The sequence below is a fragment of the Lactuca sativa genome, chromosome 3, assembly GCF_002870075.4.
Source record: "Lactuca sativa cultivar Salinas chromosome 3, Lsat_Salinas_v11, whole genome shotgun sequence".
Taxonomy (NCBI): domain Eukaryota; kingdom Viridiplantae; phylum Streptophyta; class Magnoliopsida; order Asterales; family Asteraceae; genus Lactuca; species Lactuca sativa.
The window spans coordinates 21,743,093-21,760,662 of record NC_056625.2 but is presented as its reverse complement, the minus strand read 5'-3'; the positions used below and the strand labels follow the sequence as shown (position 1 = coordinate 21,760,662).

At 35.9% G+C, this 17,570-nt stretch overlaps 1 protein-coding gene across 1 annotated transcript; it reads right to left on the bottom strand.

Annotated features, from left to right (window-relative positions):
• Positions 1 to 1,440: 1,440 nt before the first annotated feature.
• Positions 1,441 to 4,365, bottom strand: LOC111907379 (calcineurin B-like protein 9). The gene is made up of 9 exons (XM_023903154.3): positions 3,978 to 4,365; positions 3,001 to 3,154; positions 2,823 to 2,905; positions 2,673 to 2,732; positions 2,435 to 2,543; positions 2,222 to 2,274; positions 2,048 to 2,128; positions 1,847 to 1,959; positions 1,441 to 1,757 (listed from the first exon to the last, which is right to left on the bottom strand). The coding sequence occupies exons 2-9, from the start codon at positions 3,077 to 3,079 to the stop codon at positions 1,691 to 1,693; spliced, it is 645 nt and encodes a 214-aa protein (XP_023758922.1). The 5' UTR covers positions 3,080 to 3,154; positions 3,978 to 4,365; the 3' UTR covers positions 1,441 to 1,690.
• Between the last annotated feature and the right edge of the window lie 13,205 nt (positions 4,366 to 17,570).

Sequence of the window (17,570 nt, the reverse complement as noted above, 5' to 3'; positions counted from 1 at the left end):
TTTGTATGCATTATGGAGTAGTATTATACAACTATAAATCTTTCCTTTGTATTTGGAGTTTATCAATGATTAATGGGTTTGGGTTTGTTAAATCAATATGAATACCATACAAGATAACCATCATCATTCCCTACACTCTTGCACAAGTTTCATAAAAAATAGAATAAATTACATAAATAATCCATATGGTTTGGGAGTAATTACATAAATAATCCTTAACTCTTTTTTTTTCAACTCAGACCATCCTTATAGTTTCTGTTTCGGGGATAGTCCCTAAGAGACCTGAAAAGACTGTTATACTTTTATCTGTATTTTATTAACTTTTTTATTATTGATTTTTAATAATATTAATTTTAGTGGGCCTCACTTCAATTTCAAAGGTATCTCTCACTCAGAAATACACATTAATTGCATGTTCCTAAATCAAAATATATCAGCTACCCCCTCATTCTCATGGTACAAACAACCATCATCTTCAACAATCAATACCACCACATTTTCCACCTTTTGCTCACGTTGTCTTCCAGCGAACCATCAACTCCCTTTTACACTACCGCTCCACGTCCAAATCCATAATCCTCTTAGCGACCACTTCTTGTCTGGAGCACGTAGACGTAAAGGAGTACGACGATGTTAAAAAGTGGTGTTGCCAACGACTGCCTTCTTACCCACTACCGGTTCTCAAGTCTCCTTATGACGAACAAGATCCACCCGTTAAACTTATCCCTTTTGCATTAGGACGCGTGCATCATCAGAAAAGATGGTGCAAATGATGGGTGAGTTCATCAGCTTTGTCTCAACACCGACGTCGAGTGTCTCAGATCTGAAGGAAGAACGAGATGGGTTTGGTTGTAGGGGAGGAAAACAAGAAGAGGAATGGTAGACGGAGGTTTCCGACGACTGTGGGTGGGAGGTTTTTCCGATGTCTCAGATCCAACGTCAAGTGTCTTTTTTTTCCCTCTCACCCCCTAACCCAATCCTTCATCACCACTCTTTCAGTTTAGAATCCATGGATTTAATTTTGATTTTGGATATATGGGAACTCTCGATTGTTAAAAAGGTTACAATGCATTTGATTTTGGAAAATGGAGCTTTGTCAATGGAAAATGGAGTTCAATGAGAACTCTCAAATGGATTTAATTTTGATTTTGGATATATGGGAACTCTCAATTCATCTCCCAATTTCTAAGAACCTTAATACCCAACAATGAGAGCTTTGTTAATGGAAAATGGAGTTCGATACATTTGATTTTGGGTTTGATCGAAAAAATATTGTAATCCCTTGAATAAATGTGATTTGTTAAACTTTCTGTTGAATAATTTAGCATGCAAAAAAAGTGGGTTTTTAGTTGATAAGTTATATTTGAGAGTTTTTATGCATGCATGAATGATTAAGTTTTTTTTTTTTTTAGAATAGGGTGTTATAATATACATACTTGATTGAGGAATGATGATGAAAAGTTACGATTAATAACGTGAATCAACACTGTGCATGGGCAAACTTACAATAAATGACAATCAACAACAAGAATGGTGAATGCATGTAAATCCAAATCGTTATCGATTGTGCATATCACATTATAGTGCATGCTGCATGCTTTATTTTTTTAGATCCTCTTTATTCAACATGTACAAGTTTGAATTTCTTCATGAAAAAATGATCAAATTTATCCCTCCTTGTCAATTAATGTCATGATGTAATCTCTTCTTCAACTTGGGAATTGAATACAAAGCTTGGAAAGGTTGTCGTAATATCCCTGTAATCATTCTCATTCATTCATTCATTCTTACAAACTTATTTTATTATATATATATAAAAATAAAAATGAAATTAATTAATAATTACCTTAGATAAGGAAGTGTCATTATTTTCAACAAGGAGGGATTTTTGGTAACATAAGCTTGCCATTCTGATTTGTCAATCTTCCCATCCCGGTTTGCATCGGCATCTGAAAACGTCTGCTTAAAACAAATACGTATAAATAAAAATTCACAAGTCAAACAAATTAAAAAACATAAAAGAAAAAATCACAAAAGTCAAACTTACATTGTCTAGTATCATCTCAATTGTCTCATCAGCAAGCCTTAGCTCAGATTCACGTAAAAGTGCAATTAACATCAGCTTAACCTACAAATTAAATTTTGTAAAATGGTCAAGGGCATTTATGTCTTTTCAACAAAAAATTTGCAAAACCAAAAAACGGACATATATATAATATACCTCATGGCGCTCAATGAATCCTGTTCCATCCAAATCATAAAGCTTGAAAGAAACTGAAACACAAAAGTATATATATATATATATATATATATATATATATATATATATATATATATATATATATATATATATATATATATATATATATATATATATATATATATATAAAGAGATTAATTATTTGTGGTTTTGGAGAATTGTAATTGGACTTACAATTGATTTTGTCTTCTAGTGGAGCTTTAGGGTGGAACACGTCAAGTGATCTAACAAAGTCACCAAAATCGACGACTCCCTTATGCTTAACGTCAAAAAGACTAAAAATCTACACATATATATAATACAAATATGAAATTGCCATGACAAATAAATTTCACTTATAATGGGTTCATCTTATTTAATGAAATTAAATTCATAAATCACTCAATTTGGTAAACTAACAAGAAAAACATACCCTATTTGCAAACAGATTCTTTTTCCTTTTGTTCTTGAACAAAGCTAGTAGGAATTCTTCCTGCATTTATATTATATAATTAATTAAACATGTGATATCGAGATACATATTTAATTAGTATTTATCTACATAATTAATTAATTAAAGAACCTTGCTAATTAGTCCGTCATCAACTACAGAACTGCTTATGCTCTTGAATAGCTCAAAGAGTGCTTCGACCTCACTAACACTGACTGTATAATGTGGACACAAAATCAAGCTGAATCATGATTGATGGAGTATTAATTACAGTAATAAAATTGATGACGTGGAATTAATTAAGAATTACAAGAAGTTTGAGAAGCAAGAGTCCTTGGGTCTTCACGGGCAGGAACCCGTCTGCCCGCAGTAGAATAGCAACAGCCCATTCAACAACAAGGATGGTGCAGGATTACAAGCATCCCACGGATTCACTGCTGTTTATTACCAAAAATCATCTCACCCTTCACACAATCACAATATCAAACCACACAAAATAAAAACCAATTAGTGATCCACAGGATAAACTATGCAAATTACAAGATGTTGTCTTCATTCATCACAATCATCACAAACTCAAATACTACAATAACGTCCCTTACAAATGATTTCAAGTGATTTTGCATCATCATTCTTTTGCCCGATACTACAGAGGTCAACATTTAAGTAGATTTATATGTTTTGAATCACATGAAAAATTGATCAAACATGAAAGTAAAGCAATATAAGTTAGCAAAAGAAAAAATCTGGTATCAGAGGTTATCAATTATCAACCAGCTTAGTAACAGATAAAAAATGATCATATGAACCATTTTCTGTGTTGTTGATGAAGATGAACTCAATCACATGACCTAGATCACATAAATTTCTGTTAGCAGTACCTCGATATCATATTCAATCAAACAAAATAATCACAATCGCGATCTAATAAAATTCACATAAATTGAGAATAGACGCTCATTCGTCGTTCGCTTTTTGTAGGGTTAAGATGACAAGAATATATCACAAGAAAAATATAATCATTCTTCAACAAATCCACAGGTGCAAACACCTTCGATCGATGTATGGAACGATTCAACGAAACAAAGACTATAACAACGGTGATCGATAATGACGATGATAAAACAATACTGGACACAAATTCACCATATCGAATCGCTTTCCTATATCCACCGCCTCTTGACGATTAACGGATATTCAAATTCAACGAACACCAAAACTATCCGTACATAATCAATCACACAAAAATCTATAACAAAAGTAATAGAGAATTGAGAGATTGCATACCCGCAGGGACGAAACAAGCCGCCCTATAGGAGAGATGACGTTTTCCTGGACACCGGCAACCGGAAAGGGAGGTTATTGTGGAGAATCGTATAATGTGTATTGATCGGGATCTACACGAAGCCCGGGAAAATTTGCCTAGTCTTTTTTGCCTCAACACAACCAAGTATATATAGATTCAGGCGGTGAACAGAGCTACGTGATTGTCACGTGATAATTCAAGGGCTTTTTGAAAATCATTCTTTCTTAATTTAAAATTAAAAAATAAATAAAAATGCTTTGTTAGTTTTTTGAAAAACAAAACTTGATGGACGCTCAAAACTGAAAGGTGAAGACAGCTGATAAACGATAATTGGTAGACGGTAGTTGACAAATAACAGTTGTTTTTTATTTATATAAAAGGTTCGGCAAAAAAAGGCTAGTAATTTTAAAGATATAAAACTCAATAAAACCAAGCTCAAAAAAAAAAAAAAAAAACTATTTGAATTAATTTTTAGATTATAAGTTTTTTGTTTTAAATAAAAACTGAAACCTCCTAAGACCTAACGAAATTTCTTTTTCCGATTTTTTCTTAAAAGTTCATATCGAACACGTTTATAATCTTTCTTGTTTCATGAACTTTGAAACTCGGTTTTTTATACTCCATATAAATATTATATCAAATGAGGTTTTCACTTACTGGTTCATATAATATGTATATAAATGTAAGAAATCTTCAGAAAAATCCTAAAATTTTAGAAAAAAATAATGATTACCTTATTTTCTTTAAAAGAAAAAATTCAAAAAACAACTAAATACATTATATATATAATTTTTATATAAAAATATATTTAGCTGTTGAAAATATCAAAATGATGGAAAGTAAATAAATTAGCTTAATTAGTTGGTTTTTTGGGTTTTTCTATTAAAAAAATATTATGACTAAATCGTTAATTTTTTCTAAAATTTTTTTGGGGCTTTTCTAAAGATTTCCACATAAACGTTAACAAAATTTTATAAAACATCACGTGGTTATTAAACTATTGAAAATATTTCATATTCGTTACAAATCTCGTTTCGGTTTTGGCAATATACTAAATGTTATAAAAGTTATAACCAAACTATGATTAGGTATTTTGTTTGTTTTATCGTCAATATGTGCTTTTCTTCTCGGTTTCCATGTTCCTTTCATGGTTTTTTCATTTGTTTGTATTATATATTTGGTTTGCTTACATATTTTTGTTTGATTGTTGGGTTCCTTTCACATAATTTCCATTTGTCTATATTAGTCTGTTTGTTTTTTTGTGGTTTTCTATGATGAGCCAACTTTTAGTACCCGATCGAAACACATGACTTTGATATAAAAGTTACATTATACATGGGTTTGACTTTATGTTATCTAATGTGTTAACATTCGAGAATATCAAAATCTTTTTAGTAAACCATTAGATTATCATTCAAATAGCTTCTTAATTCGTTATTCGTGAGATCTAAGTTGCTACTATCCGTATTATAGAGAATGGCGAAAAAGTCATTATCATAATCACATTCAACAAACTTTTTAACAACTATTTTGTTGAGAAAATCCACGATTGTTGAGTCTTTCTAGATTGATCCTAAATATTTTCTTTTTCTTATTTCGACCTCCTAAACCATTGACGCCCTTTATACTCTATGTCTGATTTCCTAAACAACTTATTCATGTAATCGAACATTTTTTTAAATATATGTAACAAAAAATGTGATTTGATGATAAGATCAAAGAAAACATCGAAGTACGTAAGTCATTCATCTTGTAATAGTCACCCCAATACTTTTTGTATTTTGCATTCATGTATAATATCATTTTAATAAACTTTAGTTCGGCCGCCAATTTCTTAAATTCGCGTTCACATCTAAAATTTCATAAATAAAGAGATGTACTAAAGGTTTTGACGTGGTCAAACAATTTCCGTTTTTGTCTTAAACTTTTTAAGGAATGCCACCATATTTGTTATCATAGTGAAATCATAATGTTTTGATGTTATACTTAGATCCTTTTCATACCTTTTTTTCTATAAAAAATACATAAAGAATGGATTAGGATTCATCAAATGCAGAAAAACTAAAAATATATCACCCTTGATACTTCGTCTTTAAGGGACTGTAACTCAATTAATATGTAGCAAAAAATGTGAAATTGTAGTCTAAAGTTAAGTAAAAACAATAAACTAAAAAATATTATGTCATTCCGACTTCAAACGATTTAGCTATGATAATTTAAAAAAAATTCACAGATTCAACAAAACGCATAAAAACTAGAGCTTTGAAATAAATAATACCTCTTAATCCAAATTCCATAAACGCCTCATGTAGCTCGTATGAATGAGGTCTTCAATAACTCGAAAATTGAGTTTCGTCGAGTAAGGGCGTCTCCACATAGAAACCTCTTCGTTTCTAGCTAACAATCTTTCATAAACTTGTTTATTGATGTGTTCTTATAAATAGCCACTTAAAAGCTTTAGATTTATATCTTAATTATACAACTCAGCTAAAACACAATAGGCAATCTACCTAGTCGCGTAATAATAAAGTAGAGTAAATAAGAGTCAAATACAGGGAACGATACTCTAGTTAAGAAAATAATGCCAAAACATTAAACTAAGAGAATACTTATTTTGGGGTTTAATCTGATTTTTCAAGTTTAGAAAAACTTAAATTAAATAACTAATTACTTAAAACTAAGCAAACAATTTGAAAACGAGGAAGGTACTTTCGTTTAGCTTCGAACCCCCATTTTCCTATGGTCAATATCAAACAATGGATTAATATCAATTGGATAACAAATTAAAAATCAATAATTATCATGATCATACTAACTAGCATATTTCAATTTATGAACCTTAACCACAATGATCATGTTAGTTAAGAACACTAACTGATTTTAAGATCTATTTGGACTATGAATGAATGAATCTAAGAATTATCTATCAATGATCAAGATTAGACAATCAAACAATTATTATGATCAAATAATGCTCTTTAACACAATTAAGCAACAAACTTTATCACATATACTAGGGTATGATCTGTTGGATTATGTGTCTAAGCCAATAACTAAATCAGTATAATCTTGAATTATTAGCAAAATCCTTTTGGGTTGCCCTTAAACATAGTAATTGAATAGGATGACTTTTAGAGAGAGAGAGAGAGAGAGAGAGAGAGAGAAAGAGATAGAGAGAGAGAGAGAGAGTTAGATTGATTTATTGATTTATTGTATGATTAATAAATAGCAATAAATGAATTTATTAATATGTTATAAAATAATATATTAATTAGAAATAGTAATATTTAATTAATAATTAATCAGATTAATTTTGCGATTAATTGTATTAATTAAAACTACAAAGGTTAACATGCAATTGTTCAATAGTTGAATAAGAAACAGTCCAGAACCTTCCTTGGAAGGAGGTGGCCGAAATTAGGGTATTTCAGGCATCTGGAACATTCCTTACTGATAAATAGAAAGTTGTATAATTACCAATTTGAATTAATATTATTTTATTCAAATTAGGGTTATCTAAGGTTCTCAAGTTGCACTATAAAAGGACCTTTTAGGCTATAATTTTCGGCTACTTGATCCTCAAGAGCCCTAGGCCGGAAATTTGATATCTCATCTCTTCTCTCAAAAGCTTCCTGTTGCTAGTGTTGGGTGTGATCCATCAGAGGCAAGACATTTGTGTTGCTAGCTTCCAAGTAATTAAAAAAAAGATTTTTGAATGTTTATTACAACAATCAAAATGAATGTTGTAATTCTATAATTTTCGAAATTATTTAGGGCTAGAGTGTTCTTGTTTTTCAATAGAATGTTGCATTAATAGTATTATGAATTAGATCTTTAGGTTGCATGTACCCTTAAGTGTTAAGGATTTATCTGCGTTAATACATGTAAAACCAATAAATGGTATAAGAGAGTATGGTTGTCTAAAAATTGAATCTACATTGCTTGAACTTGGAAAAGGAGGATAAACATAATCGTCATTCTGTTTCGACACCACGACGTGGTGATCTTCATATACACGCTTTTCTGATTTACCACGACGTGACAATTGTCTGCCACGTCGTGGTGGACGATCAGATAAGCTAAAACCCATTTCTTGCTTAGTTCAAAATTTAATTAGGATAATTACTTTAGATAATGTTTTTTAATTGTATGCAAAACTATATAATTATCTTAGTAATCAAATATCCTTATCTTGAATTTGTGAATTATCCTTATGTTTTAATTTTATTTAATTATTTGATTAATTAAAAGATAAAGATTAAAACATAATTGGTTTATTTTAAATTAAATTAATACCTTAATTTCAAAAATTTAATTTTAACCTTGTATTTTTCAAAAGTTTTAAAATACACCTTATATATATATATATATATATATATATATATATATATATATAATATTAAAAGTTAATTACTATATGTATAAGATTAAGTCAGTCAAATCACTGGTACGCCTCATTCACGAATTCATACTATAAGGGGAGTTTAAGGAAGCGGCCTATAAAATGATCGTCATTGGGTATCCATTCTTACCCACTGCTCTCTTGTATGGTGGGTCGTTAGTCGAATGGATTTGATAGGACATAACCTCATTAATTAGTATAATGACATAAAAAGTAACTGAACTCTTTTATAAAATCTCACTCTTAGTTACCTTAGAAAAATGTGAACAGTATAATAATCCATAAAATTGCACATTATATTTTATAGTAGTTAGTGGAGCGCGTGTAGTTAACCGGCACATTAATAGTGACTATAAAGAGTAATAATGGGTATCTCGAAAGTTCCCGTTGATTAATGGAGCGTGTGTGGTTAACCAACATATTAAAATGAGATGATAAATGACATCGAGAGTGCCAAGATAATTTGTATAGTTATTCATAAATTTGCAATAAGATTAGGGCATCCCTCTTCTTAGTTGTGAATTGTTCTTTTGGATCCTAGCCTTAATCATTTATTATGGTTTAAAATATTAAGGATAATTGTCATCTAACTAAAATTGTTCTTCTTTTTCTACTCTTGTTGATGCTTCTGCTCCATCATCTTCTACCCACCACTCGAGTTTCTCCTTACTCTCTATCGTCTCCAAAGTGTCTTTTGATGGATCCAACTATAATGATTAGATGCACAACATCAGAATGGCTCTTCGCTTTGAGGGTACAGAATATTTCCTTGAAGAGAAACTCGTTGAAGTCAATGAAGCTACCGCTACTCCTGAACAACTAGCCTCCTACAAAAAACACTACGACGATGCAATAAAAGTTGCTTGCATCATGGTCGCCCCAATGACTCCTGAATTGCAGAGGTTCTATGAGGACTATTGGCCTTTTGAGATGAAAAATGACCTTGTGGAAAAATACCACAAGAGAGCTCGTCAAGGAAGTTTGAAGTGGTCAGGTCCCTCATGGCATGCAAAATGAAAGAAGGAGAGTATGTCTGCAACCACATGTAGAGAATGCAAAAATACGTGGAGCGCTTGGTCAAGCTCAATGTGCATTTTGACGAGGAGTTGGACATTGACATGGTCTTAAATTCCTTGCCAAGTTGTTATGATCAGTTTATATTATCTTATCATTTGAAAAACACAAAAACCACATTGTCCCAACTCCATAACTTGCTACAGACTGCTGAGTCGGGATTAAAGAGGGAGAATTCAACCCCTCCTGCTAATGCTCTCGTTCTCACCATTGAAGAAGGTAAAGGGAAGAAAAGGAAGGCTGCTCCCAATGCTAACTGGAAGAACATGTCCCGTGCAGGGTCATCAAGCAATGGGCCAAAAGCGAAGCCCAACTCAAACATTCCAGCTGTTAGTGACCCTAAAGAAGCCATTTTTTACTATTGCAATGACAAAGGTCATTGGAAGAGGAGCTTCTTTAAATACTTGCAAGACCAAGGATGGCAGGTGAAGCCATCGTCGGCAGGTACATACACTATTCTAACTAACAACTCACCATCTACTCATTCTTAGGTCATTGATACAAGGATTTCACATTTATACTGATTTGCAGGGGCTAAAAGAAAGTGAGGAGGTGGAGCATGGAAGGATAAATATGATCACGAGAAATAGGCAATCTTCTCCTATTACCAAGATTGGGACTTATCAGCTCGTGCTTAGTAGTGATGTTAGGATTAGTTTAATTGATTGTTGCTACTCGTCATAAATGACATGAAACATTATTTTATTTCATGCATTGTTTAGACAAGGTTTTCGCTGCGATTTTAATGATTTGAATGGTTCAATTTTAGTTTATAAAAATGGTGTTTTTATATTTGAAGATTTACCTTGTAATAGTGTGTATGAAACTCTGACTTGTGTTAAGAGCTTAGGCTACAGTTTATTTCATATTGATTCGTCTAATGGTCTAGACAAGGCATGCTTGTGGCATTATCGTCTTGGGCACATTAACAAGAAACATATCGCCCGACTCCAAAATGATGGAGTCTTGGAATCTTTTGACCTAAGGCCAAATGATAAATGTGAATCTTGTCTTTTGCGTAATATGACAAAATCACATTTCACTGGATCTTGTGAAAGAGGTGAGGGTTTGTTGGACCCCATACACACAAATGTGTGTGGACCCTTCAGATCCACCACTAGAGATGCTAATCGATTTTATGTAACGTTTACAGATGATTACAGTAGATATGGCTATATTTACTTAATCAAACATAAATCATAAACATTTGAAAAGTTCAAAGAGTTTAAGCATGAAGTCGAGAATCAATTAGGCAGCAATATAAACATGCTCCGATCTGATAGATGAGGAGAGTATCTTAGTACTGAGTTCCACGAATACCTCAAGGAATGTGGAATAGTTTCAAAATTGACTCCTCCTAGGACACCACAACTTAATGGTGTGGCTAAGAGGCACAATCAAACCTTGTTGGACATGGTCCGTTTCATGATGAGTCGATCCACTATTTCCCATTTCCTTCTAGGGGTATGCCTTATAGATAGTTGCCCATATCCTAAATCTTGTCCCTACTAAAAAGGTTACCAAAACATCTCACAAAATATGGACAGGAAAAGTTCCATCGTTAGCACATATCAAAGTCTGGGGTTGTGAAGCTTTCGTTAGACGAGAGACTCATGACAAGCTAGAAGCCAAAAGTTAGAGATGTATTTTCATTGGCTACCTACAAAAGTCTTTTGGATATTTGTTCTAGGCCTAGTGAAAACGTGGTCTTTATAGCACGAAGAGGAGTATTTAGCGAGAGATAGCTCATATGCAAAGAGGACAGTGGGAGCACAATTAAACTTAAAGAGATTCAAGAGTCAACCAATAAAGGAACCTTAGAAGACACTAGCACTCAACCAGAGGAAGAACTTCCAGTTGAGCCAGTTGACAATTCTGTTGGGAGGAAAACTTGAGTCACACTTGAACAAACGTTAGAACAAGTGATTATGCGGAATAAAGTTTAACTCAAAGGATAAAACACAATAATAATAAGTTAGAGTTAGAAGGTTGGAAAGTTAGATGCGGAAATATAAGGAAATATAAAGACGACAAGTATTATATCAAGTATACACTTAAGTTGATTCTTAACAAGGAATGCAATCACACCAAGTTAGTAAGTGAGATCAAACTTAGTGATTAAGTCAAGAAAGACTTGCTCCGAAGAGAGATTTCAAACAATTAAGATTATGTTTAAGTAATCCGTAAGAACAAAGTAAGAAGAGTGATAAGAATCAAGATGCGTAAAAGATGTGTTTTTCATTGAGAAAGAGATAACTCTATTTATAGAGTCTCAAAGATTACATACAGTCTAATCTGTTAAGAGTTGCCACGCAGGACACATTGGATAAAAGAAAGTACTTATTGAAAAAAAATATAAGACTAAGACTAAAAGTTGATGATTATGACTGCAGTTTGCTGAACTTGGTTGCGGTGTTGAGATTGACTGTGGTTTGCTAAAGATAGCTTCAGATCTCTTTTAAGTTTAAGAGGGTCACTTATATGTTTCAACAATTTCCCCCTAAGTGTGACCTCTTCAACTTTTCTTTCAAGTGTTGAGCTTGAGGAACTTAATGAGAATCCACCAGAACTTCCTGACTTCCATAAGCCACATGATTCTCATTGAGATTTCAAACTTCACTTCAGCAGTTGTGTGTTTTGATTTGTTGACTACAGCCTGAGTGATCTCCAATTGCTTCCGGGACATGCAGTTCATGGAAGTCATTGGGATGAAATACTTTGTTTCATCATTTTTGTGTTTGAAAATGACTCCAAGAACCAGGAAGTTGGTTGCTCCAAGGGATCTTTCTTGAAAACCTTCAGTCATAACCAGAGTTGGTTCAAGAGGAGGAAGGTTGAACTTCTGAGAAAGTGTCGGGTGGATGTCTGCAGCAGTTCTTGCAAAGTCACACACAGTCTCTTTTAGAAAGGTACAAGCCCTTTCATACGCGATCTGCATCTTTGGGTGTTTTTCAGTATTGTTCTGAAATACCTTTGCAATCAGGAAGATTTCTTTCGGGTTCATGCAAGGGAAATCAACTTGGGATTGGATGTAGTCTGAGTTTCTTCTAGTGAGAGTATATTGAACAAATTCTGCCTTCATGAATTTTCGAGGCTTGTAGTTTTTTACTACGGTGGGCCTATCATTCGACCAGATTTTCTCAATAGAAGACCCATGCTTGGCATGAAATCTGTTGATTCTCTCAAACTCTAAGGGCAACCTTTTGTCATTGGGAAGACTGCGGTCAAAGGATTCAAATATTGTGAAGTATTTTGCGTTTGGAGAGATGGAGATGTCCCAATAACCGTCATGAGGAGGTTCTGCGTTTGTGAGGTAAGGCTTGTAATCGTCATCCAGTAATCTTCTGTGCGGATTGACCCAGGAGTTGATGAGGGATTCATCCATTATGATATCAACTTCATTTTCCCTCTAGATCAACTCAACGAATTTAGATGATCTCCAGTCAGCTTTCTTCTGTTTGGTTGCGGGAGAATCGACTGAGTGTTCGGATGATGTGTGAGAAGCTAAGTTCTTGAAATGAGGGGGAGTCTCGGGTCGCTCGGGATAAGGATGAGGTTCTTGAATTGGCGTTTGTTGCGGTGGTGACTGATGACTTAGACTCTTATGAGGATAGGGAACTGGTGTTTTCTTTTGTGGAGATGGTTGTGGTGAAGGTTGAGGAGTAGGAACATTTTCTTTAGACTTGATGGGAGACTTTAGATGTTGGTGCGGATGAGAGTGCTGATGAGAGATTTGATCCGAGTTTTATGGCGTCGGCCTAGTATTTGGCTACGGTTTGTATCTCCTGCTGCTTCTGTTGTAGTTGCTTGGTTTGTTGGTCTTTTCTCGCTTGAAATGCCCTTCGGAAAGGGCATATTTATGAGCTTCGGATTCTGTGCTTGGTTTGTAATGCCTCCAGGAATCATTTGATTCATCACTGTCAAATCCTTGAAAACGCACTGAGGTGTCCCTGGGGTTCACAGATCCTTACACATTTGTGCTCACTGTGCCTAAACCACTTGGAAAAGATGTAAGCAGAGTAGGATTTCTGGAGCTTCCTTGGTCTCCTTGACCCATGGTCAAGTTTGGCCTCGGTCCCGTTCTGGCATGGGCTGAAGAATTGCCCTGCAGTTTGGTAGGTGTATTGAGTGTTTGGATTACAAAGTCTAGAATGGAGCGTAACTCTAGTTCTTGAAAGAAATGAAGTATGGAAGCCCTGGAGACCTTAGGGCGAGAAGAACCAATTAGATCCTCTTGGGATCTAGTTGGGGGTGAGTCTCCACGTTGAGATGAAACGTGCACACTTGCTGTGTTCGAGTAGCTGGATATGGTAGTAGCGAATGGGTTTGCGGGGACCCCAAGGACTACCGGAGCCTTTTAAGAGGCTAAGGTATCAGTCCGGTCACGAATTTGGCCAGAGGATTTTGTTTTCCTTTTCTTGAGAATGGCAATAGGAGCAGAGTCAAGATCAGAATCATCTGAAGATTGATTGGACTCGGAGTCATGATCAGATGAGACAACCTGTTGGAATTTTTGCTTCTTAGAGGGCTCTGCTTCCTTGGGAGCTTTGGATTTCTTGGATGCTTTTTGTTTCTTGTGAGTTTCACCTGTTGTATGTGTTCTTCCCTTGTTGCGGGGGCCTTGTTTGGCTGAGGCTAACTTCTTTCTCCTTTGAGCTAATGGTAAATGAGATAAGGTGGTAGAAGATGGAGCTGCGGATTGCTCTGGTTGATTGGGTGCGGTAGAGGCTAATATGTTCTGACTTGGGAGAGGCAGGGTAGAAAGGTATTGAAACAACCCAAAAATCTGACCCAAAAATTTCGTTTTTCAACATAACCAAAAACCATAATCTGAGTGTCATATCATAAACCATACATGATGTATCTCATAATGATAATAAAAACACTGTGCGGAAAACTGTATCATATCCATGTCATATAAAAATCAAGAACCAAATCAACTCCCAGGATAAAAGCTGAAGCTGTGGTGTGTGCGATGCCATCATCCCGAGCTCTTCCCTCTACAAGCGGAAGTACCTGAAACCAAAACTGAAACTGTAAGCACGAAGCTTAGTGAGCTCCCCCAAACTACCACATACCATACAATACATATAAATCACATACTGGGCCTTGCCCACTGCATCAGACCGAGGTCTGGAACTAGCTGCATCGGACCGAAGTCCGGAACTGACTGGGACCTTGTCCCCTGCATCGGACCAGAGTCTGGAACTAACTGCATCGGACCAAGGTCCGGAACTAACTGCATCGGACCGAAGTCCGGAACTAACTGTATCGGACCGAAGTCCGGAACTGACTGATCATGACATAGCATAACACATAACAACTATTATAATCACATATAATGCATACTGCATCGGACCGAAGTCCGGAACACATACTCGAATATGCTTGAATCACAAAGACATCAAGCACTCTAGCTACTGCATCAGCCTAAAGACCAGAACTACTGATAATTACACGGGTCGACATTGCGGCCGTAGACCCGTTCCTACTGAAGGGAAACTCACCTCGTGAACTGGCTGCTGAGTGTATGGCTCTGGAAGCTAGCTGCTGCTACTCCGGTATCTCCCCGGCTACAAGTCCATAAACACACTCAATCAAATACTAAACACTGCACTAGGTAAAATGACTCTTTTACCCTAGGTCAAAGTCAACTCTCAGACAAAGTTAAATCTCGGTCAAAGTCAACCCATAGTTGACCTGACTCGCCGAGTTGGGCCGCCAACTCGCCGAGTTCCTATTCTCATTCTTCGACTCAACTCGCTGCTACTCGTCGAGTATGGCATCGACTCGACGAGTACTCTTCCGATCCAAGAACTCAGACAATCTTCATCCGACTCGCCGAGTCCTATGAACAACTCGACGAGTTGTTCTTGAGCTTAAGAAGATTGCCTTGGACTCGCCGAGTTGTATGAACAACTCGCCGAGTCCCTCCATTACTGAGTCTACCCTCGAACTCGCTGAGTCCACTCCACAACTCACTGGGCCCACTCGACATCGCTCAAAAGGAAGAAATCGGGGACTCGCGACTCGACTCGCCGAGTCGTTCTTCCGACTCGCCGAGTCACCGCCATGCAACTATTCTACACTCGATTCTGCTCGAATCCAATACATAAAAATGATAGATCTGGGTCCAATAAGCTGATTTACCACGTAAAGTTTCCAACTTTACGTGTACAAACACATGAACAAGGGAATAAAGGCTAAAAAGGCACTTAAAAGGGTAGATCTAGGGTTATGATGCACAATGGCTCCATAAAGACAATAGATCTGAACTCTACAACCATTAAATGAACAGATCTATGGATCACTCGACATACAATGGCTTCCATATCAACATAAGGCTTGAGAAAAGCCTCAACTAGATCTAAAGGGGATTTTAAAGCATAAAAGGGGAGGAAATCTGAAGAATACCTCAAAGAACTCTTGCTTTCCCTTGAATCTTCGCTTTACACTTCTTCTCCTTGCTCCTTTCTTCTTCTCCTTCTTCAAGCCTTCACAAATAGCACACAAAATCACTTAGAACACTCAAGAACGAATTAGGGTTTTTCTCACAGCTTTAGAGGGTGAAGGAGGCGAGATTGGGGGCTATAAGGTGGCTTAAATAGTGAGCAACCTGGGGATTTAGGGTTTCTCCCAGACGGACAGACTCGCCGAGTCCAGAATATGGACTCGCCGAGTCGCCAGCTAACACGTGCTCGAAATCCCGTCCCTACTCGGCGAGTCAGGCTATGAACTCGCCGAGTCCCTTTACAAACTTCAAAATAAAAACCAAGGAATCATCATACCGGGAACGGGTCGTTACAGGTATGGGTCAATATCTTCCGTAGCCTTAATATGATCTGTGACTATTTGGGTTTCAAGTCCAACCATAGGCTAAGATATGAATGGGTAAACGTCTGATTGGTCCAAAGATGGATTGATCTTTATAAGGAGTGTAGCTTTTGAGATCGCATGTGATAAAGAAGTTGATGTTGTTGCCCATACTGATCTTGGCGTCTAAATGAAGATTTGAAATGCACAGTGCCCAAAACCTTGCAAAAGTCAGCTCGGTTGAATTTTCCTTTGGAGTCTCCTTAAGGATGTACTGGAGAAAATCATACCATAGGATTTGACCGTAGTTTACATCATGACCCATGAAGATGCTCCATACTATCTCAAGTAATTTGAGGCCCATGTTGTCTGTGCCTCCGGTTCGTCCAGATAGACTGCAGATCACGAAATGGCACACAAACTGTCATACCGCAGGCAGCTGGTTCTTCTTGAACTCTCCAATACCCTTGATCTGCTTCAGGTATCCCATTTGATACAGTGTGGAGGTGATGTCTGTGACACATGGTGAGAAGAACTTGGTCGAGGGATGCATCAGGAGGTTGATTGCAGTAAGGAACTTGTCTTTGGTCAAGATGACCAAAAAGTCATCCACCAAGTTTAGGTGAACTTTTTGTAAGTTATCGAGAGGGCGGTAGGCCGAGAATGCACGTTTGAACAATGTGGAGATGGGAACCACATCAGTGAATGCGTCGAATGGTCCAAAGAGTGGATGATTGGAGATGAACTTGATCATGAGACAAATCGAGTCATTGTAGGAAGGATGATCATCGAAAATTGCCTTAAAATTGCTAGAGGCAATTGAAGGTGATTGGTTCTGTGTGGCAGAATCGAAACCAGTTGGTTGAGCAGAGGCTGATGCTTTTGAGTGTTTCTTTGAGAGTCCTGACTTCACCATTTTGAAAAACATGAAGAACTTGCAGGAAAACTTGAAGTGCAAGAGGGAAGAAAGGAAGTTGTTCGTCTTTGAGAGATCAGAAAGCGTAAAACTTTCTTGGAGAGAAAAAGAGGGTTTTTATCGTGGCGGATTTCAAATAGTTATTGTTTTTACCCTAAGGAGAAGTGGTTAAGGATAAAAACCTTTGAGTTTTTTTTTTAATTAAGGAAATCATTATCAGCCACAAAAACATTTGACTAAAAGTTTTTTTTTTAATTTTCAAAAATGACATTTAATGAAATGTCAGGCCCAATACCCCATGTCTGAAGAACGTATGGCGAGTGGCGATAATCCGTTGAATAAAGGTGGAATTTGTAACGGATTTGACAT